Source organism: Gymnodraco acuticeps, unplaced genomic scaffold (genome assembly GCF_902827175.1).
Source record: "Gymnodraco acuticeps unplaced genomic scaffold, fGymAcu1.1, whole genome shotgun sequence".
Classification (NCBI taxonomy): Eukaryota; Metazoa; Chordata; class Actinopteri; order Perciformes; family Bathydraconidae; genus Gymnodraco; species Gymnodraco acuticeps.
The window spans coordinates 1,112,930-1,137,576 of record NW_022990646.1 but is presented as its reverse complement, the minus strand read 5'-3'; the positions used below and the strand labels follow the sequence as shown (position 1 = coordinate 1,137,576).

The window sequence follows — 24,647 nt, the reverse complement described above, 5'->3', positions numbered from 1 at the left end:
ATGAACACCTCTGCATTTAGAGAGCTGGCAGTTTCCAACAAACATTTAAAGTCTTCTTTCAGCACTTCTGACTGTTGTTTCACAACATCATTTGTTCCAATGTGCAGTACCACATTCTTCACAGTCGGATGTTCAGCCCCAATATGCAGGATCTTCTCAGCCAAGTCAGAGACCACATCCTTGGGAAAACAGAGTACTTTGGTGTTGTTCTTATTACACAGACCTTTTACATCTCTTACAGCAGAGTCACCCACAATCAGAGTTTCAGGCCCAGTCGTTAGCTTTCCCTCTAGCCTTTTACTTTTAGAGTAGCTATTGGTCCTTACCCTGCTGTGTGAAGAGGACAGGTTATCCAGGTCATCAGATCTCCGGTTCTCGGTCAGCGGAGCGTATCTGTTCTGGATTGGCACACTTGGTGGTTTAGGAGGATTGTTTGTAATTCTCCCTTTAGCAGCTGTCCACTGCTGTTTCCTAGTATGAATAGGGGTTGAAGAGGCGCTCCTCCTGGGTGATGACAATGCAGGCCAGCCGGTCGCATCACAGATTTCGGAGCTCTGGGCTCTGCCTGTTATCCGTCCTCCCAAATCCCATGGAAGTGATTTACTCTTAGGCTTTGCACCCAGAGAGTTCCAGGGAGGACTATCACTTGTAGATTTATTACCCGGTACACAGCCCTCCTGTTCCTTGGAATCCTTGTAGCTGCTAACTAGCTGTGAGTTAGCATACCCTTCTCCATTACTTTGCAACACTGGTAAAGTCGTGTCATTCCCACGACATAGTCCATTCACTTCCACGTTAACTTCCAACCGTTGCATTTTCATTTCCAACACAGCCATCTTCTGTATAAGTTTCTGGAAGTCATCTGTAGAGAACGGAGGCATTTTGCTACCAACTAGCTTAAGCTAAATAGCAGTAGCCTACCAGGCTTTAGCTGTTGCTAGGCCACGCTATTGTAAGACTGACATCGTCGTAAAAATGTTGAAATATGGCTGAAACCCTCCGTCTATTTACGAAGATGAACTGTCCCAGTGATAAGTTAATGTCCAGGAGCCGCTGCTCGAAGTTTTCAGAGAATAAGAATAGGAAAATCAGCATAAAAAGTAAGCAGAGGCAAGAGCAAGCAGAAAAGCGTCTGCACTGTAAGAAAGATAAGGACAATCCTTTTACAAAGGTAAAAAGGTTAATGTTTTATCAACCGTAAGTCCTTGCACACTAAAAATATTTATGGCAGACAGTGTTTTCAATCAAAAAGCATAAATGTTCCTGTCATGACAAAGACAACATGGCAACATTAATGTTGGTACAAAATAGGCGTGTTGCAATATGGTAGCATGGACAAAAACCTCATGTTTATAATGAACATTAGAATGCGTGTGATATATTTTCCAAAAAAGGGACAAAAGGCACAATAATCTAATCGCAATTATATCCTTATTGTAAATCATTTAGCCACCACACTCCTGGTACAGAATATAAGCTGTCATCAACTTCCCCAAAACAAAAACATCAGTCCCCTAAATCCCTTACTGTTTGAATCCCAGAGGAAACTCTTCTATTTGACAAGCCAAAAATGATGACAAGCGAGGGGAGGATGAAGGTAATTCGCGGGAGAGAGGGAGGGAGAGGGGTGAGGACAGGACACCCAGCGAAGTGGAAAACACACTCCCTGGAGACGGGCTGGAAAGAAAAACATTTTCATCGTTCAATGCCTAGGTGACACTTTCACTTGTCATTTCATTTCAAGTTTTGTAAAACCCCTCATTAAAACTTGATGTTGTGAGACCACTCCCCCGGGTATCCACTGCTGTCCTGAAACTGTCCGTTAAACATCTGTCGCTGCTGTATCCCTCCTCTGATTTGTCTGCCCTACTTTTTATATTATCCCTTTGCTGCTGCTGTAATCATATTCTCACTGTAATTTATTCGCTCTCCAGGAAAGTGATAATGGAGACCCATTCAAGTCATAATTGGGTACATTAACATAATTAACATAAACACATGTCGCTTTTGTGAGTCTTTCGATGGATTCTGCCTAAATTCAGTTCATGAAAGATTTCCCATTTACAGAAGTGAATACTTTTGCAACCTTTGAGCTCTTTGAACAATTATCTTGCTCAGAAAAGCTGATGCATTTATTATTTTTGATTTGCGCACAAATAAGATGATGGGAATGCATCTCCCAAAAATGATTATTTGTATATCCATTAGTCACCCACTGTTGCCTTGAATTTGCATGAATCCACGGGTAACAAAGAATCCAAAAAAGGAGTAAGTAAATGATGGCCAACAACAGCAACACATTTTAAATCATCCAGTTTACACACAGCAGGGGTTTTTCTAGAAAAATGTCGTATGAGGGCGCTGATCTTACAATTCTCGTGAGAACGCCCGTATACAAGATGGCGGCGCGGACGTTAAACAACGAGGCGTCGGAGGTCCATAAAAAAAAGCTCTTTATACCGTCTGACGGACTACATTTTCATATTTTTTGAGTTATAATACCGTTTTTGAAGAACAAAAATATTGTTTTCTGGCATCACTTTAAAATATAATGGGGAAAATCAGCATTTTGGTTCGAGGGCGCACGCCAAAAGTAAGAGGGCACAGCGCCCGTTACCCAGTTAAGACCAAACCCCTATAATCCAAGTATCATATATCAAGTTACGTGATCTAGATAATTGAAGAAAATATGCTTTTTTGCTAAATGTACTATTTAAATCATTTATCCACTTCCTTCAATTCAGTTTTTGGATTCTTTGTTCATTTCTTGAATGCCTCCAGGATGTGGAGGCATTCAAGAAATACACAAGGTGAGTAACTTATAGACAGATGATAATTTTTGGAGTCTTAATTTCTACAGTAATGCTAGTGGCTTGTTTAGGCTGTACTAACATTTGCTAATTAGCGCTAAACCCAAGATAGAGCTGAGTCTGAGAGCAATGCCATCTTTATCTTTAGAATATTGTACAACAACAAAAAAGACTAAATCTGGGACGACCTTAGCCATTAGGATTCACAATCTGGGCACCATGAGTGTCTGTACCAAATGCCATTGGATTCCAGCCAATAGTTATTCAGATATTTCAGTTTGGACCCTCTCTAGACCGCACTGCTAGCATGGTCACAAACTCACACATAGATGGGGGTTTATTGTGAACAGTGACATCCATAATAAAAAGAAAGCCAAAAAGGAAAATGTCACACAGCTTGCCTGAAGGTCGCTCTCTTGCAAGACGATGACACATCCCACCCAGATCACAAGTCATGGGAGTTTACACGTTTCAAGCCAAGTGCTAACAAAGCCGATTCTCCTTTAATTGGAGGAGAAACGCATTATGTTCCTCAACTTCTCTCCCAACAAAAGAAATGCTAATACGTGTTTTGTGCATCACAAAATCCCCGCTGAAAATCACAGCACTTGGAGCTCATTTTATTCCGAGCACAGATCCTACACAGAAAGGGGACAATAGGAAGTTGACAACAAACAGAGCAGACAAAAGAAAACCTATTGCTGAACTCAGGAATAGTTTATCCAAAAAGAGAGAACAGTTGTATCCCAGGGGCAGATTAACTCCCATGTGCGGGATTCTGTGTATGTGTGCTAGAGGGGAAATGAGGGCGCTGCCAAGCTCAAGCTTACTTTAGGATTTTCCAAGCAGAGTGGAAAAATGCCAAACCTTCCCACCACCTTGAAGAATCGATTGTCTGCATGTGTGTTTCTAACCTCTGCCTCCAGACCTCAGATCAGAGCGGCCTGAGGGAGCTGCTGTATCTCTGAAGTCAACGGCTGTTTGGAGAGCACTTACTGAGAGTTAGCAGCACTCCAGGGTCACACACTGACACTGAGGTCACACCAGACGGGAACTAAAAATCACTCGCTATAAATAAATAAGAGATTTTGTTAAATGAACATGAACGAAGCTGCTGAGGCGGATTGTGCTACTGGAGGATTTGCTGAATTAGCTACAAAATCATCTCGTTGTGGTGGGGAGAGTTTTCTCCCGCAATTTAGAAACTACAGGTAGGTGTAGTTGATAACCCTAACCCTAATGAAAGGAAAAGGCCATCCTAAATCTTAGAAAGTCTTTAGAACAGCCTTAATGCTTCATGTTTTTACATACAAGTTGGCCCAACATTTATGTAAAAACATGAAGCATTAACGGCCCGTCCACACAGCGGCGTACATTGACGCTTCACCATTCACTTTGAATGGGGTGACGTCACTTTTCGCCGAACTGCATTGTGGGAAGCGACGCGGAGCTTTGCTGGCGTGGCTCGCTGCAAAAGTTGAGCAATGTTCAACTTTTGAAGCCTCGGCAGAAGCGTCAGCCAATCGAATCATATGCCAGTACAAGCTCTAGCCAATCAAACCGCTGCTTGTGTGTCAGGGGCGGGAGATTAATGTGATTGGTTGTTGGTCGAGTTTCAGACATGCCCGCCGGCAAGCTTCAACGCACGCCGCTGTGTGGACGGGCCATTAATGCTTCATGTTTTTACATAAATGTCGGGCCAACTTTTGAATAAACGATGCGAAAATTGGCAAAGGATTAGGTGAATGGCGCTTGTTTTTCTATTAACTACTATTAAGGTATTAATAGGACTTGGTGAAGCGAGATTTAAAGTAGATAGCGACAATTGTTCAGTTTGAAAACCCTTATACCATCGCAGCAGAAGTGGACACAACAAGATAACCGCCAGACGGACCTAAAGCTGTTTCGATTTAGCTGCTAATGTGGTCTCTTCAGGGTAGCAAAAGCTTTTGTATACATCACGTTTATTTCCTTAAATCAGCACCATTATGCTTTTCGGGGTTTTCCCTCTCCTGCAGTGTGTTATACTGTATAGGTTTTTGTGCATGTAAATGGTCTGCAAAGGCTCAAATCCCTTCAGAGGGATGAGCATAATAGGGCTCCTTTAATTTATTTCTCTTTTACCAAATTGAATTTTGCTAATCATTTTTTACATCAATTATTTTAACAAGATTGTTTTTGCGATATTTCTAAAATGTTTTGTCATTTCCACTCAGGTTTCAGAAGAAAAGATTGCAATGAGCTGCACTGATGGGTTTCTTGTCCTCGCTCCACACAGATCCCAGTTGCTTTTCTTCTGCTTCAGCTTTTAAGTCATGACCTATTTGCTAAGTCTTTTTTCCATGTCACTTGAAAACCACTTTCCTCCCCAAAGAGCTGTCACCTTCCTTAACACGGCCCACTCCACTCAACCATAACTGTCATTCCAGCAACTCCACACCCCCCCTGCATCCCCACACTGTTACTTTGTCACCACCAGCACTGCTCAACTGCACTTATCCCCCCCCCCCCGATTAGTGATTGCTGCTGCAGTGAACTGTTGGGTGCAGCACTTTCGTTTTTTACTAGTTTGTCCGTCTGACCTTACCGATCTCTGGCTGCACCGCCTCACTGCTGATCTCTCTCTGTCTCATGTCATATCCATATGAGCAATAGTTTCTAAATCTATTTAACACAACTCCTATTCTGTAGTATTGTTTTGGCCATTCTGTTTGTTTGATTGTCCTTAATGCGTCCAACAGATCGCTCCCAGTTTCATCTCTTTGTGTTGCAACAGTAAAGTCATTCATTGCATACAAATGTTGAAGCAGCACATTTTCCCTGCAGTTGATGTTCGTCCCAGTTTGCTGTGTGTTGATCTAATAATAATTGATGCGCCTCCATATGGCAACAACAGTGTGGGGGTGTTGCTTTGTCTGGAGGTGTTTGTGATGGAAAACAAAAGCTGTAAAACTGCAACATTTCACAAGCCTTGTAGTCTGATTGGTTAGAATCTGTTATTTCACACATTTTATTCATCACTTGTCTGATTTTCATAGAAGTGGCTGCCACTGGGTATCCAAAAAATAGTTGATTATGCTTCAGTTAATTGATATTCATTTGTTGCACTGAGAGTTTGTAAGGCTTTCGGAAAGGAAAGTGCATGCTAACCTTCAGCAGCAGTTTGCAGATCTCGTATTTGCCCTTGGCGGCGGCTTCGTGGAGCGGCGTGAACTTCCACAAGTCGGCCACGTTGACCGAGGCTCCGTGTCTGACCAGCAGCTCGGCCACCTCGTAGTGACCGTATGAACAGGCGTTATGGAGGGGGACCAGGCCTCTGTAGAGAAATGAATAACTTTCATCACTTATCAGGATTTAAAGGTCTCCTATTATACTGTTTTTCATCAATATATTATAGGTCTCAGATAAATACAAAACATGTCTCTGAAGTGTTTGGCTCGAAATACCAAACAGATCATTGTAGCATCCCATAATCCCCTCTGTTTCAGCCCTGTTTTAAAATGGCTGATTCTCTGTCTGTTACTTTAGATGAAAATAAGGAGCCCCTCCCCACGCCCCTCTGAGAGAGATTTGGTTAAAAATAACTCAATGGAGCTCTAGGAGGAGATTCAGGTGATACGGTGGGGGGGGGTTACCTTGGTTAGTGATTGGCTAATGGTTACACAAGCCAAAAAAACATATCATAAAGTGGGCAAAGATAGGTTTTTATATAAATGGATCAGGACAAAAAGAGCGAATCTTTTTTCCTGAAACTTTCAGAATCTCTTTACACAGAGGGGACACATGTTGATGTATAAAAGAAGGATTTTGTATAATAGGTGACCTTTAAATGAGTAATTTACTCATGTATACATGCAAAACCTGCCTGTTAATTCGGCCAAAATTCAATCATAACATGAAGATTCTCACCCTTTGTCCTTGGCATGCACGTCTGCCCCGTGCTGCAGCAGGTACTCCACCACCGACACTCGGTTGTAGCCGGCAGCAAAGTGAAGGGGAGTGGAGTGTCTTCCCTCCAGATCTCTGCAGTTCACATTCTGAGCCGTGCACAACGACTGGAGAGAGACAGAGATGAAGAGGGACGATTAACATGAATATCTGTTTCTTAAATGAGAGAGATGATCAACCAAGGATACATCTATGATCCTCCCGTCAGCATAACCACTCACGTAGAACATTATTGCTTCTATTATTCAGCTTTAAAGGACAAAGTAAGATTAGAACTAAAGATAAAATCAGTTCAAGAGCTTCTCATCAAGGACAGTTTTATGTTATGTTAAAGTGCAATAACACCGACCGAAGGTAAATGATGAGTCGTGATAAATAATCAAGCTTCTGGTAGGAAATGGCCTTGAAATATGCAGCAATAGTCTTTCTCATGTTCTTTTTATATCAAAGGTAGGTCAGTGGGTGTCATACACTGTACAGATTGTAAAGCCATTAAGGCACATTCATGATTTGTGATATTAGGCTACACAAATAAAAATTGACTTTGAAAAAAACACGTTATGGCTGAATTTAGTCCGTTTTTTCAGCTTAACTGGGACCAAACCTCCTGACTTTAGCGAGGTGCACAGAACCTCTAGACTAAAGACCCATTAGCCTCTGCTGTGCTTTGCAATTCAGGCCAATTAGCAAATGAGCATGCTTACACACTTTAATATGGACATTGTACTTTCATAGTAATAGTGAGCATGTTGGGAGGATGAGGACAATTTATCAGTCTCTAGACTCAAAAGTGTACATCATCATTTGTATTATTTCCTAGAAAAACATAAACGACGAACCAAAACCAACATTAAACAAAACAAACGGTGCTTCTGAGAGAGCAAGACATTGTTCCTGTATTTATGATGATCGGTATGTCCGTGAAATGAAAGGTTTCAGGAAACAACAGCCGCAATATTGAAGTTATTAAGTGAAGTTAATACATGTCTGCTGCCCTGCTGTTCAAAGGAAATAACGGCACTACTTTCCTCTTTGCTGTTATTTCAGACCTAATAACACAGTTCAGTACAAGGAGAGCACACAGTGGGAAATGTGTTTTAAAGTTTCTTTCAGCCAAGCTCTCGGAACATAATGTACAGAAAATAATATGAAACCCTGCTACTGGCAGACATATTCCTCAATCTCTATTATCCCTCACTTCAACTGCCATTAAGCCTGTGTTCATGATAGCCATGTTTCCCGGGATAAAAACGTTGAAGATTGTAGCCTGAGCCATGGTAAGAGGAATAGCTGAACAATGAGGGTATATACAGTTTATATATTTTTTTTCTTTCTTTTGTAGTTCTTAAATTTGCTTTTTTATTGTAGTGTACTTCTATGCGTTAAGTTTAAGTTAAGACAGTTTATGTCTTTGGTAGTTAATTATCTTATTTAGCAGTGATGTAATGTTCATTTTTGTTGTCATTGTTTTGTGTGTTTTTTGTGTGTGCTTGTAAATGTGGAAATATTATTAAAAGGCAATAAAACATTGAGAGAAATTTGTATTCTGCAATAAATAAAAATCATGTCATCAGTTAAGTTTGAACCTGGGTGGTACAAATTAAATTCAAGTTTATGCTAGAGCAACTGAATGTTTGCTACTAGGATATTTATATATACACACATGTTATATTCATTATAGAGGGAATCTGTATTCAGCCTACATGAACATTTCTCTGTCCAAATGATTGTGTTCCCTTTCACAATCCTAATGTACCAATGCACAGAAGAAAGAGGATTCTTTATGTGGCAACACCATCGGTAATAACGAAGCAGAGCTGAATGATTTGTTCAATAGTTCTGTATATTGATCAAATGGAAATCACTGGACAACTGGATATTTTGCTATATCACTGAGGAACAGGTTACATTCAGGGTTGAGTTATAACCAGTATTCTACACTGGAAATGTATTTCCTGTTGTTACAAACACTCTCCAACTTTTCCTTAACATTACATTATAAATTCAATTTTCTCATTTTTGAAATGATGCTGTGCATAAATGAGTTATGATGAAGGCTATGTGTGTCTTCCTTTAGAGGAGGTTAAGCAAAGTGCATATATATAGAACGCGTATTAATGGCTTAGTTGTCTGAGAGAGGGCATTCGTTTCGAATAACATTTTCGGCCAACTAAGAAATAAGAATAATTTTCACTCTATTTTAGCTCCGTTTTTGAGGCGTTATAGCTTATTCAAAATGTTACTCCTTTTATCTCAGAATACAGTAAAATGTGGAGTCATTCTAACAGGATTCTTACATTTATAAAACGGTATTTACTGCTTTAAATGCAGTAGAATATGCCCCTGCTTTTCGACCTGTGGTCTAAAAGGTGAACATGTATCCAACAGTCACAGTCTGGACCTCCGCTACGTTAGAACAGATGACAGGAATCAGCCGAGAAACGGTGCAAAGTGCTATTCTTCCTCCGTCAATCAGAAGCTCAGCCAGACAGTTAACCCTAAGTCTGTGTGTGTGCGAGTGTGTGTACTTCCACTGACAGAAAGCCAGACCAGCGCACATTGTCTGCTCTGCTGCGATTCCCTGCCCACCTGCCAGAGCCTCACCCTCCAGACGCTGACAGGCCCTCTTCATCTGGAGAACCCCATCACTGTGTGTCTCGGCGGGGGAAAGACACAACGATTTTCACTCCTCACCAAATACTTCAGTCAAATACTTTGCCGGATCTCACCGGGTCCTGACATTTGGTGGGTGGTTTTATCCGAAGCATATTACAGAGCATGACAAGCGCCCACACTTTTAACACGAGTGGGCCCGCTGGCAATTCAAAGCGGCTAACAGCGGCTATGATTATACCGAGAGCCATGTTAGGAAATCTTATATGAAGGTTGGCCTTTAGAAAAAAACAAAGGCTTTGCAATTTGACCGAGATCAATATGGACAAAAAAACAAAGACATGAACAGAAAACATTTTATTCAAGTAGAACAATATCCACCTGACATTTAACGAAATCACTGCGACCAGACTCCATAAAAGCAACACGAGCAGCCGCAAAGGTCATTTTGTTACATTTTAAATAAAAAAGATAATAATCTGTGTCATTAACTCAAAACAAATTCATGTTTTTAATTTGTTTTCCTTCATGGTTTCTGCGGTGTATCACTGCTTCACACAGGAATGAAAATTCTTTATAACAGATTTAATGTAATTATTGAAAATAATTGTATATATTTATTATGTTTTTCTTCACTGACCCATCAAGTGTCTGTATTACTCAGTGGGACAGCTCAGGCATGTTTAAGGTTTAAACATTTTATTATTTTAATCATACAGCTGGTCAATTAAAAAAAACACCTCATAGCTACTGAGGTCCAGTTCCTTTGTTCCTTTTCTAAGTAAGGCGATTGTGTGGAGGGAAGGAATTGTCTTTTATCTAAACCTTTAATACCACCAAAAAGTAGGGAAAGTGCCAAATGTTGACAATAAAAGAAATCCTAACTCATCTACCTTGACGGTGTCCAGGTCTCCGGCTTTAGCAGCTTCCAGCAGTCTGTAGTCCACATCCGAGTTCCTCACCGGCACATTTTCTAAAGGGCAGAACATACAGGAGTCACAGATTATAATGCATTGAGCAAACATAAGCAAAAGCAACAAAATAATCATGAAAGTAAATGCATCCACTGCAAATGTTGAAGAGAAATGACATTACACAACCCAGGGATTCACTGCTGCTCCCTGCATGTCACTTTGTTGACAGATGCAAGGTAAGCATCTCGCATCCGAAAATGTCACATTTTTAAGCATTTTTGGTTTAAATTGTTGCAGAATAAACTCATTTCTACAGTCAACTTAGCAACCAGACAACTGTTTAGAGGAAAGAGTGATTCATCAATATTCTGAAGAGTAATTCAATCATTTTCTGCCATTCATCAGAATGACAACTGACTGACGGCCGTTTGTTTGGAAGTTAATTTTCCAATTGATTATTTAATTGATGTGGTTAAGACAAAATAAGGATGATGCAGTCGGTCAATAAATCAGGGCAGGCAGATAGGCTAGAGGTTATTCCAAATCTACTCAACTTAAGATAAATAATACAACATCATATTTTCACTTGTGCATTATTCACAACATATCTATTTTTTATTTGAATATGAAGGATGTCGTCAGTATTGCTTTATTGCGAAACGCCTAATTCTTGTTTCTCATCAAAGTCTTAAAGTATTTGATAAGGAATATTTAAACACACATTACATTTGGAATTACTGCAGTAATGTAAAGTGTGATTTCCTCTAGCACTGCACAGGTGAGATTGCTCACTCAGCCTTTCCCCTCATCAAACTGCACCTTCAGTCTCCAGGTATAAATACTGACCTTTCAAAACAATTCTAGTTAATCCCAGTACTAACAGCTGCATAGCAACCAAACAACACAGCAACCACACCCAGCCACACACACACACACACACACACACACACACAAAGGGTGTTGGCGTACCGTTGAGTATTTGCTGCACAGCTTCATTTCCCATCTGAGCAGCAGTGAAGCCCTGCAGCGACAGCAATGAGGCGTCTGCCCCGTATCCTAGCAACAGCCTGCAGGTCTGAAGGTGGCCCGCCATCGCCGCGCGGTGCAGCGCCGTCTGACCCAGGGTGTCCACGGCGTTCACCTGCAGACACACAACCCTGTGTTAGGATTCTTCAAAGAACTTAACTGCGCCACCTCTTTAAAGAGAAACACCTTTGGATACTTCAACATTCTCAATGACATGTAATTAAATGTTCTGGTGAACCCGTTAACCCTCATCTACAGTGTGCTGCAGGGTCTACTTTTTTCCAGTTGTAATAATATGTTTTAGATATATATGAATTTCTGGCAGCTTGCAAAAACGTTCTTATCCTATTATTTTTATGCATTTAAGCCGAGTTTTCCATCAACAACATTAGATATTTGAACAGATTTAACATAAATAAATAAAGACCTGATTTGGTGATGTTAAGTATGCGTAAACAAGAACAAAATGTGACATTCATACAACCAGTCAAATATCATCCTGAAAGATGTTCATTATTAGATACTGTAGAAGTTTAATAATTATGTTTAGGTGTAACTTTGTATAACCGTTGTAGAATTGCTTTATTTATTTTATGGTTGAACTGAGCATGTCAGAATTTATGACGTTCTTTTTCTAAATTGGGAAAGTTCAAATGTATTTGTATTCATATTCTTTATTACATACAGTATTTAGTTTGAAAGTTATTCATATATTGGATAATGGTAAAATGTCAATGAATACAAAAATCTCAAATGATCAAATGAAAACCATGATTTATAAGTTTAACTCATCATGTTGATGAAACATCATATAAAAGATAATTGATTTACAATCCAGGAAAGATTATAAAGTAATACTTTGATGTACTAGGAATAAAGTGAGAGATGTTTACGTATTAGATAAGAAAAACAAGAGAAGACCTGAGACGACGAGTTTGACCCTGTGTTCTTATTAAAATCTAGATGCAGTGAGGGCACATTGTGTACACGTATGCATCAGTATCGATAGCAATCTCACAGTAAGCGCAAGAAAACGCATTTGTTCCAGTAATGAAAATAAGATGAGTCACCACCACTGAAAGAAACGGTGTGTTCCAGCTAAGCTGAATTCTATCCTGTATGAGTGTTGCATATCCAATCATAAGGGAGGCTCTGGAAGTAAACACTGCTCTTTGTATGTGAGGGTTTGACGCACAAAACCCGATGTTTAACGCCGATTACTGCAATTATTTCTAGTAAGAGAAAAAACTAATCATATTGGCATACTTTCTACAAGCACTGTACATGGGAACGAGAAAGAGATACGCCCAATCATCAAAACACACACATAGGAAACATTTGGAACATCAATCCATTTGTGGATTAGCCAATTTATGTAAAAATAGTGTCTGTCTAGTTATGACAAGGATTATGGTGGAAGTCGATGTATGATGAAATATGACAAACGTGAAGAAAGGAGATAAAGTGATGTACCTTAGCACCATGTTTCTGTAGCACCTCCATGATGTCATTATGAGCTCGTTCTGCCGCCACATGGAGAGGAGTCATGAAACTACACAGAAAAAAGATTTTGGTCAACATTTCTTTATGAATGCAGTATTACATGTACTCAATCTGTACATAAACATGCTCATCTAGTCTTAGTTTGTAAAGCATAACATACCACCTACTTCCTGTAATTGACTATATGTTTAATTATTTAAAAAGAAAACAGCACTCACTCTTTATTCTTCTCATTTATGTTGGCGCCTTTCCTCAGCAGCAGCTCTGTCACCTGTTTCCTCTTTGGGTGTGGAGATGCTACCGCGCAATGCTGAAACATAGACACACACATCATCTGAGCATCTCTGCAGCAGTGAAGAAATGTGTGTGTGCAAAAAAGCGTGTGTGTGTGTTGATCTCACCAGTGCTGTCTCGTGTGTGTGCGGGTGTTTGAAGTTAATGATCTCCAGAGCCAGGGTCTTCTTAGCCTTCGCCATGTCAGCTTCGCGAGCAGCTTGGAGCAGCGAGTGGCCCTTAAACTCATCTGAACACACAGACAATGTCAACATGTTAGAAAAGGAAGAAAAGCAGCCTCGGTTTCAGTCGAATTCTGAGTTTATTTGTTGACAGTTTTCCAGTCAAAAGCATCCAAACCCACAGAGAAGCATCTGGTGCTTTGAAAGCTTGACCAAAACCAGATTTGGAATGTTCTCCTCCTTCATTCTTTCACTTGCAATGACTGCATTTTAATACTTCAAAAAGGCTACTTTAAAGTTTTCACCAGCAAACTAATAACTTAAGATGCAACATTCTGTGTTCTGGAGTTGGAGTGAAAACAAGTGATTATTCTCCCGAGGGCTACACAATAACAAAACAAACTATTTTGCTTCAGAAGCATTTCAGGCTGCATGAAAATAAGTGAGTTCAAATCTATCTAGCTATTGAGCGACGGCATTCATTATAATCAAACGTTTAAACGGAATAGTTGGAAGTCACATCTTCAAGGGAACGTGGACAAGAGAGACAGGAGAGGATCCCAGCAGCATAAAGAACACAAGTTGATGAATAAATGGACCGACGCAGGCGCTGTTGTTTACTCTTTCAAAAGAAACCCAGTCATTTTTCATTCTTTGTTTGTCTACTAAAAAATAATAATAACAAAATAAAGAAATGTCAGTTTGAGGCTTTTATTCACAAGGTGCGAGTTCAGCCAAAGAAATATTTTCTTCTCCGATTCATTTGAAGATTTTTTAAATGCCTGAAAGAAAATAAAGTCTTCACTTTAAAGTCAGAAAAGGATTTTAGGACATTTGTGTGTGCTCTACAAACTGCAAAGCATTTTCAATTAGACAAGGTATTCAACTGATTTCTTTCCTCCTTTGTAGCTTCTTTCACGTCAGTGTGAAAGACGGCTTTTAGTTTAAAATGCTCAACATATGAAATATACGATATCATCTCATGTTTTTACTCGCTGGTGTTGCATTCATTCACAGATAAGTCAAAAAGCAGCTGCTGATCAAACGTATATGATGTCTATATTTGTATTGTCTTGATAATCTCATTTCATTAGCCTATTAAATCTCCAACCTTTAAAACTGTAACAATTTGGTCAATGTGCTTATACTCTGTCATGCTGAGAGAAACAAAAGGGTTGGCTAAGCCATACAAACTGGAAACAAGGGAAACACGACCCAAACGTTTGAGAGCCTCAAAGGTGGACAAACCCAACAGAAATGTCCTTAAATGTTACACTTTTCCTCTAAAATAGTACAACTGGCTACTTCCTTTTTCAAAGCCAGTTACCCTGATCAACTTTCACGTGTGTCTCAATCATCTGCGCTAACTTATCAATGACATTTGTTATATATTGATTTTCTAACTTGTACGCCATTTTGTATTCCAGACAACAGGAGACTTAATGTCAGGTTATCAAAGGTTCAATAAAACACACCCAAAATATTATTTCACAAACCCTACTCAGCAGATACAAGTTGTTACAGGGAAAGACCTTTGGTATAAAACCGGGAGTCTTTCACAAGCTTTAGGTACACCTAAAGCTTGTGAAAGACTCCCGGTGCCCATGCCCAAATATGGAAAAAACATTACATTTTGAAGAAATACGAAATAGAAAGGTTGGATTCAATCTCAAATGTCTTCATTTCTAGATTTGGTGTTTTGTTTTTGCAGCAAATGTCCAACTGTTTCCATAATCACATCCTCTTACAGCCAACAGGTGCAGTTGTCCTGCAGTTGTACATAAACTCGAGACAAATTGTGATTCATTTATCTTTGATCAGTTTCATTACAAAGAAAGCGCCACAAGTGCAGCAGCGGGAGAGCTGAATCCCTAATTAACTTCCAAAGAGTTGCAGAGAGCGTTCTGGCAGAGACAAAGACTTATCTTGTCTGCTGTGACTCTGCAGGAGCAAAGCAAATTAATTTAATTATTGCTCAATTTCCGTTTAATTAAATATCATACATTTTGAAAAATGCTCCATTAGAAAACAGAGGCATGGGGATGTTGCTGTAGATATACAGTATAGCTTGCGTACGTTTTGCTGTAAAATAGATCTCTGACAGGTTAAACTGTGGAAGTGAACCATGCACCAAATAAAACCCAGCGATCCAATTCAAAATGAGACCTTTTCTCAGTTTGTAATGAGAGTTTTGAAACCACGACAAAGGTTAGTGTGTAGCCTGTAACAGACTATGGGAGCATGTTGTTAGCCTAGCTGATAGCAGGAGATGTTTATTGTTTTGTTACTTAGATAGACTTTCTAGATAGCTACTTTTTTATCCCAAATTGGAAAATGATTTATTGCGGCTCCAGGGAGTATGCAGCCAATGACGGTAAAAAAGACTAAACAAAATTGTTTTAAATTTGGGTGAGTACAATATTGTTGAAATAAATACTCTCCCTAGTTCAAAGTCCAGTTACAAGGTATGCAGGACTCTATCCAAATTCAAAAATAACAGATTTTTGAAGCTAAAAGTGTCTAAAAACAAATAAGTTTTTGTCAAAACTCTTCTTCTGTGGTTTTTCATCCAGTACACAGCACTAGCATAGCTATACAACGTATTGGTGAGTACAATATTTTTGAAATAAATACTCTCCCTAGTTCAAAGTCCAATTTCAAAGTAAGCAGGGACTGAACAACATAGATTCATTGTCACATTGTTTGTTTTCAAAGATTACAAACAGATGTAAAACATGGGTTGAAGTCGAATAGTCCATTTAGCTTAGGAACCTTCCTAACGGAGTGAAATGACCCGGAAGTCCCTCAGTGGCAGCCATGATAAGTGCCATTCCAATTCTCTAGATGAAAGGAAAGGAGGTTTCAAACTTCCTTTATAACCTCCTTTAGCTTAGGAACCACTGGACCTCCCTTGACGAAAGGAGAGGAGAAAATGCTGCCCCACAATGCATTGCAGCCGCAGCATTTGCCGTCACTCAACAGTCGGCCGTTCACGGAAACAACCGATTATGACCGAGAAATGATATCATGAAAGTTACGGTGCTTAAGCTTTTTAAAACGTATGTGGTAAATTGCCAAAGTGCTTTGTTTTGAACGTTCATCAGTATTATAATCAAAAAGAGAAATATGAACGTTAGTTTTTACTGAAATTATCAAATAAAGTCAACATTTCACAGTCTTTACTGAGCTGTGTGGGGTTTGTTCAACTTTTAAAATATGTTTGAATGGTGATATACACAGTGATAGATGTTAAGGACTAACGTTTATAATAAATACATTTGTATTTATTTTAAGATATTTTCATACAATCATGCGTATTGGGATCATTTGTATTAATGTGGACCGGAGGGAGAGGGTGACGAGCATAAGTTTCACTTTCCTTTTTTATTTAAATTCCAACTTTGGTCATGAAGAATATGTTTCTCTGTTGTCCACGTTCATAAAGCATAAAGCAACAGCATCAGAGCACGGTGCCGAGTATCTAAATGAGTTTACAGTAGTCCCTCATACCGCAGTCTCTTCTCCTAAGTCCTTTTGAATTCTCCTATCCACTATCCCTTAACCCCGTGACGTTTCACTCAGAGGTCAAGGGATAGACGATAGGGTTAGACGTTAGGAGCTGATTTTTGGACTATTCGACTGCAACCATGATGTTTTTTTCTACACTCTTCTTCTGTGTTTTTTCATCTAGTACACAGCATGTAAACCAGTCAAGACTCTATGTTGTCCTGCTCAGCGTTCCAAGCATGTGAAACTGTTCATGTCAGATGTTATCATCTCTCTCCCTTTCAACCCATAATTCCTTGTTTTCAGCTCAACAGTCCTGTTACCAGAATATTCACATTTTCATCCGGCTGAATGCTCGAACACATTGCTCCAAACATGTCTGGTGTAAAAACAGCCTCTCTTAAAAACAACCTATTCATTAATTCAGCACAGTGACACTTTTAACTGCCTGTACGCCGCAGCTGCAGTTTATGTAAATGAAGCCTAACACACTCACATGTAAGTCTTTCCTTCAGCTCGGGAGTGGGCGCCATGTCCACGGAGCTCTTGCTGTGGCAGTTGAGCAGGGTCGGGTCGGCCCCGTGGCTCAGCAGCAGAGAGCACACCTCCACTCGGTTTTTAGACGCCGCTTCATGGAGAGGGGTAAACTGCCAAAGATCCATGGCGTTCACACACGCACCGTGCTGAAAAATAAGGAAAAGTGTATGAGTAAATGAGAGGGAAGCAACATGGAGGACAAAGAGCAAAGCTTATTGTTAACAACCATTTTCAATCCTTACAAACACTGTGGAAAACTGTATAGCTAGTACATATTTGTACTTATGTTAAATACAATGACAAAAAAGTGGAAGTTCTTTCCTTGGGATTCAATTTCCATTTCGTACAAGAAACAATATTTGTTTACTTTATAAACGCCCATCAGCTGTAGATAGTTAACTAATTAACTTCAGCTGTGAGAACTGAGCAATCAGGCGTCCATTTCGGGTAGCTCTTTCCTTGAGCGGCAGCTTCAGCGGCAGACAGGCTAAGACTGACAAAGACATTAGAGTCCTACGGGAGTAAGACTGACAAAGACATTAGAGTCCTACGGGAGTCACGAGGGAGGCAAAGAGGAGGCAAATCCTACTTTGATTGAGCTAAGTATCGTTGGCGTTTTAATTTTTACTTTTGTTGTTTAGCCCCTCATGCTATAATCATGTGTATTTTCTCCATTCCTGTTCATGTGTCTTCTCGCAATTATCACTGGCCCCGTGTATCTCCTAATCGATATAACCGGCCTGCTCTCGTCTATCCCACGTGCTCCACTGAGATCCATCATCTAGTTTCAGGTGGCCTGTGGAACTGCCAGTCAGCTGTTCCTAAGGCTGACTTCATCTCTGGCTACACCTCCCTGCAGTCTCTGGATTTCCTTGCTCTCACTGAGACCTGGATTACTCCATCCAACACATCCACCCCAGCAGCTCTCTCCACTGCATATTCCTTCTCCCATACACCCAGACCCACTGGCAGAGGAGGTGGCACTGGTCTCCTGCTCTCTCCCAAATGGAGCTTTTCCCTCTTCAAGCTACCTAACTTTACTCCTTCCACCTTTGAGTTCCATGCCGTCACAGTAACCCATCCTATACAGTTAACCATTGTTGTTCTCTACCGTCCACCAGGCGCCTTGGGGGACTTCTTGGAGGAATTAGATCATCTCCTCTCACACATCCCTGAAACTGGCCCTCCCGCTGTACTTCTCGGAGACTTCAACCTCCAGATGGGGAAGATAGACGAACTAACATCTCTGTTAACCGCCTTTGCTTTCTCACTCTCTCCGTCCCCACCGACTCATAAAGCTGGCAATGTCCTTGATCTCATATTCTCAAGGAACTGCGCTACTTCTAACCTCTCTGTAAACCCGCTCCACACATCCGATCACTTCTTCATTTCATTCTCTCTATCCCTTTCCAAACATAACAAACTAATCTCTTCCCATCCTACACTTGTCCGCCGTAACCTTCGCTCCCTCTCTCCCTCTACCTTTGCCTCGTCGGTGCTCTCAGCTCTCCCTTCCTCTGATTCGTTCCAACTACTGCCTCCAAACTCTGCTGCAGAAACTCTCCTCTCTACTCTCTCATCCACTCTGGACTCGCTCTGTCCTCTGACATCTCGGCAGGCTCGTCAGTCCCCTCCGGCTCCCTGGCTAAATGATGCACTGCGTGCTAATAGAACCGTCCTTAGGGCAGCAGAGCGGAAATGGTGGAAATCCAAACACCGTGACGACCTCCTAACCTATCAAGCTCTCCTCTCCTCTTTCTCTGCTTCGAACTCTCAGGCAAAAAGCACTTTCTTTCAAGATAAGATCCAATCTTCCTATTCCAATCCTAAAAAACTATTTTCCATCTTCTCCACCCTCTTGGACCCTCCAAAAGCTCCTCCCCCCTCCTCACTTCTGTCAAGCAACTTTGTTACCCACTTTGAAAAAAAGGTTAATGATATTCGCTCTTCTTTTTCTGACTCACCTTTACTCACCGCTGGGTCACCAGACCTTCCTTCCACCAACACACTAACCTCCTTTTCCCCTCTCTCTCCAAGTGAGGTTCTTACCCTCATTACCTCTGCCCGCCCTACCACCTGTCCTCTGGACCCTATCCCTTCAAACCTCCTTCAGACTATCGCTCCTGATATTCTACCGTTTCTCACCCATTTCATCAACACTTCTCTAACTTCTGGTCACTTTCCAAACAGTCTCAAGGAGGCAAGAGTAAACCCTCTCCTAAAGAAACCCACTCTCAACCCGTCTGATGTTATAAACTACAGGCCTGTCTCTCTCCTCCCGTTCCTGTCTAAATCACTTGAACGCGCTGTCTTTAAACAACTCTCCTGTTATCTCAATCAGAACAACCTTCTGGATCCGCACCAGTCTGGTTTCAAGGCAGGTCACTCCACAGAAACTGCTCTCATTGCTGTCACGGAGGAACTGCACACTGCCAAAACTGCATCCCTCTCCTCTGTCATCATCCTGTTGGACCTGTCTGCTGCATTCGACACGGTGAATCATCAGATCCTCCTTCGCACTCTCCAAAACTTGGAGTTTCTGGCTCTGCACTTTCCCTCCTCACCTCATACCTGAAAGACCGTACCTACAGGGTGACTTGGAGAGGGTCTGAGTCCGACCCTTGTCAATTAACTACGGGGGTCCCTCAGGGCTCTGTTCTTGGTCCCCTCCTCTTCTCCTTGTACACAAACTCGCTCGGATCAGTCATTAGCCCGCATGGTTTTTCTTACCACTGCTACGCTGACGACACCCAATTAATTCTGTCCTTTCCCCGCTCAGAGACCCAGGTCGTCGCACGCATCTCTGCTTGTCTAGCTGACATCTCTCAGTGGATGTCTGCTCACCATCTCAAACTCAACCTTGACAAGACTGAGCTGCTCTTCCTCCCGGGAAAAGATTGTCCAACTCTTGACCTGACAATCAACATCGGCACCTCAGTTGTTTCCCCGACTCAGACTGCAAGGAATCTGGGTGTGACCCTAGATAACAACCTGTCCTTCACTGCAAACATCGCTGCTACAACCCGCTGCTGCAGATACACGCTTTACAACATCAGGAAGATACGTCCCCAGCTGACTCAGAAAGCGACTCAGGTTCTGGTCCAGGCTCTCGTCATCTCACGCCTAGACTACTGCAACTCCCTCCTGGCTGGTCTACCTGCATATGCCATCCGACCTCTGCAGCTCATCCAGAATGCAGCGGCTCGTCTGGTTTTCAACCTTCCTAAATTCTCCCACACCACTCCGCTCCTCCGCTCCCTTCACTGGCTTCCGGTAACTGCTAGAATCCACTTCAAGACACTGGTACTTGCTTACCGTGCTGCGAATGGATCTGGCCCTTCCTACATCCAGGACATGGTTAAACCGTACACCCCAGCGCGTGCACTACGCTCTGCATCAGCCAAACGACTCGTTGCGCCCTCGCTGCGAGGGGGACCCAAGTTCCCATCGGCGAAAACACGTGGGTTTGCTATCCTGGCTCCAAGATGGTGGAATGAGCTCCCCATTGACATCAGGACGGCAGATAGCTTGCACATCTTCCGGCGCAAACTGAAAACTCATCTCTTTCGACTCCACTTCGAGCGTTAGAACGATTAACGAAGCACTTATATACTAATAAAGGACTGGCTTACCTAAAGCCAGTTGAGTAGCACTTGAAATGTTTGGCTCTATGAAACCTGATATACTTATATGATTCTGTTTTCTTCAAGGTTGTGTCTTCCTGGTCGAATGTACTTATTGTAAGTCGCTTTGGACAAAAGCGTCAGCTAAATGTAATGTAATGTAATTATATTTTATTATAAAGAGTAAGTGCGAATGTTTAAGCAGTCTCTGAGATAGATTGTGTGAGTGTACCTTTAGCAGCAGTTCAGTAACTTCATAGTGTCCATAGGAGCAGGCGTTATGCAGAGGCACCAGACCCCTGGAGGGGCAAAAGATAAACATTATTAACACTAATTTTATACATAAAAAATAATATATATATATATATATAAACACCCTCATATGTAACCCTTTATTCCATTGTATCTTTCTTCAGCCTAATAAAAAGAGAATAAGCATCTACAGTAGGGCTGCTCAATTAATCGTATTTTAAATCGCGATTACGATTATGGCTTGCAACGATTACGAAAACAACGTAATCGAAATAAAACGATTATCTTTTTTATTATAATGTTACGTGGTTTTTCAGTTGAATTATACTTAAAGTTCAGGGTAAACTGTTAAAAACATACTGTTAAAAAACATTTCTCCAATAAATGGATGTTTTCAAAGTCAATGAATAATCGCATTTAATAATCGCAATTACAATTACTGACCCAAATAATCGAGATTATGATTTTTGCCATAATCGAGCAGCCCTAATCTACAGCCTTTTTAACACATCTGAGAAGCTATATGGTGCGTTTAAAACTGAATACTACAACAACATGCTAATATGGTGAAAATGAGAATGCTAAAATACTGATGTTCAGTTAGGATAGCATCTTAGCTTAGCGTGTTAGCATGCTAACAACATCTGCTTATTAGCACTATAAATTGCTCCTACAGAGAGCCTCTTTGCTAGCATTGCTAAAAAATTAAGCAGTGTCCCCAAATTAGTTTTGTAGGATGTAATTCTGGTTGAGACTTACTTTAAGAATGTAGGGTGTTTGTCTATTTTAAATGTCTATTTTAAAATAACATCAATTGATGCTAGAATCAGTCTAGCAACTACACTTGCCATTTCAAACTTAAGCATGTTTTAGTAAGTGCACATCCTAGTTTTATCACAAATTAATGATAGATAACTCAATATTTAATGACAAATTAAGAAATTCACTTCCATATGAAAATGATAAGAGACACAATGAAAGCCCTGCGTGTGGTTTGTTGTCCAATAACATAGAGAGGATTCTCGATGATGTCTCACAAATTGACCAGCCTACTTTTCTACCACTGAAGGATTATGCAGTGTTTCAAAAGGTCAAAATAAATGTCTACCTTAAAACTCTTTTTATTGCACTTTAAAATGTGTTTTATACGTACCCCTTGTCCTTGGCGTGAACATCTGCTCCGTGCTGTAGTAACAGCTGAACTATCCTCACCCTGTTGTATCCTGCTGCCAGGTGGAGTGGAGTGGACTGGAGAGGTAAAGAAGGAGAAAGGGAGGGACACAAAGGGCAAGGAGAGAGGAAAAGAGGAAGAAACAGACACAGTGGGAGGGAAAAAGAAGGATATATTTAGTAAATGTCCAATATGACAGCATATAATGATTTCATAACATAGAGTTTGCAATAAAGGATGTACACATTCTGTTTCCCTATGATCAACCAGTTGTACGACAAGACTTTTCACAAAGAAATGGGCTGTTCCACCACTGAATCAATCAAGAGTTATAAAGCACGACTATATTTCCCCCATGAAAATGATGAAAGCTGCATTTCTGAATGCTCTCAGATGGGACTGAGATGAGATGGCTCCATGCTGAGCTTCCTCTCTCAGCAAAGGCCATTCTTCTTCAAAGCACGAGTGACACCCACACTGGAGTAGAAATGTTACGCCAGCGAGAATGTTCCCATTATTTAGTCAAACTGAACTCGGTACAAGAATAACTGATGGGAAATCTAGCTCTATGACATGGTTTGAAAGCTTTTTACAACGCAACAAGAGGCACTACAGCAGATATCACACTTTGAATAGACCAGGGAATATATTCTACATGCAGTACAGCACGCAGATCAAAGAGTTCCTAGATAGCACCGAGCTAACTACAAGTGTCCAGTTCGCAAATGCCATTGCCCAGAAATTCAGAAATTGTTCTCCCAATGGTTCAAGAAAACCAGGACAGTAAGATTCCCTCCAAACTTGGTGGAAATATTGCAATCGGAAAATATCGTAACAAATGTCATGATTGACTGAGGTAGAAAAGTTGGTAAAATTATAAAATGTAAACCAATGCCATCACTTTTTTCATGTTGTATTGATCTGTTTGAGTTTTGATCGGAAGATTTTAATAATGCAACTCTCTTTGTTTCTATTCTTGGGCAATGGTTCAATGGCACCGGACCGGAGACTCCACTAACTGTATTGACTGATTTTTGTATGGATTTAGATAAACCAACAACTAGTGTTCTCATAATGGCAGCGGATGGAAAAGCACATTAGTTTGCATTTTCTTTTGCCAATATTCTGGAAACTTGGTTGGATTAGTCCAAATCCTTTTACAAAACATTTGTCCCATCTCTTTTCAACAAGCAAAATCAAAACCAAAATGTTTGAATGAGCATAAAGGAATATTTAAGAATACAAATAATAAGCATGTATTTAGGTCGCCAAAAACACAATATGCATAATCAACAAAACAAAAATGGCCCAGAAATCACACAATGAGCATTCTTAAATGCTACAGTACCGTAATCAGATCTGGGATTCAAACACCGCCCCTAGATATCTTTCAGTTTTAAATCTCATAACGAGGTCAGTCGTAGGTCATACACACAGAGATTTCTCTTTTAAAAGTCACACTACAACATCATTTCATCAGCCATGATGCAAAACCTTAGCAACATAAAAAAAAATAAAGTATATATGTTTACAAAGTACTGGTTTTCAAAGTGGAACTTAACTTTTTTCTTAACAAAATGAAGGAAATTATTAGGTTTTCACTGCCGGCTAGCTATTTTGTAAATGATGCAGAATGGTCTCAAAAGATTTCAGAGATACTGGAACTCTTATCAAAAGGAGGAACACGTTTAACTTTGGTCGGAAAATAACAATTAGGGCTATTACAACTTGTTTTTTTTCTTTTTATCTGACAAAAAGAAAGATGTAGATCCCATCTCCTGCTTTGATGTCAGAAGAGATCTTGAAAAACAGATCATCTTTAGTGTTGTGAGAGTTCAGCGGAGAAGCAGCAGCAGTGAGGCAGAGCTGGGCGGACAGATGGTGTACTCGTATTTACAGGATGTGACAGCAGCATTTGGAAGAAGCAGGACATGGGACGTGGTTAGTCATCATCCTCATCTTTAATGCAGTGTTGTCTGTGTGTCTGTGTACTTGTGACTGCAAATGTTGAATATAAATAAACAGACAAAAAAAACACCAATATTTAAAACAGCCATCAGGTCCCTTTACAATCATAAAACCACTCAAAATCCCAGCAGTGACTCATCAGTATGTACCGTTGCATCACCATGATGTTGTTGCCAGGGTCGGACTGGGTATAAGCTCCGCCTCTTCAATCTGTCAACCCTGTGAGATTGAGGGTATGTGCATGTGTGTGTATGAGAGAGAGGGTCTATATTGGATTATCCATACAGAAGCCTATTTGTATTCAAGTCGTAAAAAAGCGC

General features: G+C 40.6%; 1 protein-coding gene across 3 annotated transcripts in view; it reads right to left on the bottom strand.

The window, feature by feature from the left end:
• The window catches only part of tnksa (tankyrase, TRF1-interacting ankyrin-related ADP-ribose polymerase a), a 104,461-nt gene that overhangs the window by 25,755 nt on the left and 54,059 nt on the right, over window positions 1-24,647 (bottom strand). For all 3 annotated transcript variants that reach the window (XM_034229259.1, XM_034229260.1, XM_034229262.1), the window contains 10 exons: window positions 22,342-22,436; window positions 21,169-21,235; window positions 17,273-17,459; window positions 13,216-13,337; window positions 13,033-13,124; window positions 12,785-12,863; window positions 11,255-11,426; window positions 10,265-10,344; window positions 6,720-6,865; window positions 5,961-6,126 (listed from right to left, as the gene is read on the bottom strand). In XM_034229259.1, the coding sequence (XP_034085150.1) occupies window positions 5,961-6,126; window positions 6,720-6,865; window positions 10,265-10,344; window positions 11,255-11,426; window positions 12,785-12,863; window positions 13,033-13,124; window positions 13,216-13,337; window positions 17,273-17,459; window positions 21,169-21,235; window positions 22,342-22,436 (1,206 nt within the window). The remainder of the gene's footprint in view (window positions 1-5,960; window positions 6,127-6,719; window positions 6,866-10,264; window positions 10,345-11,254; window positions 11,427-12,784; window positions 12,864-13,032; window positions 13,125-13,215; window positions 13,338-17,272; window positions 17,460-21,168; window positions 21,236-22,341; window positions 22,437-24,647) is intronic.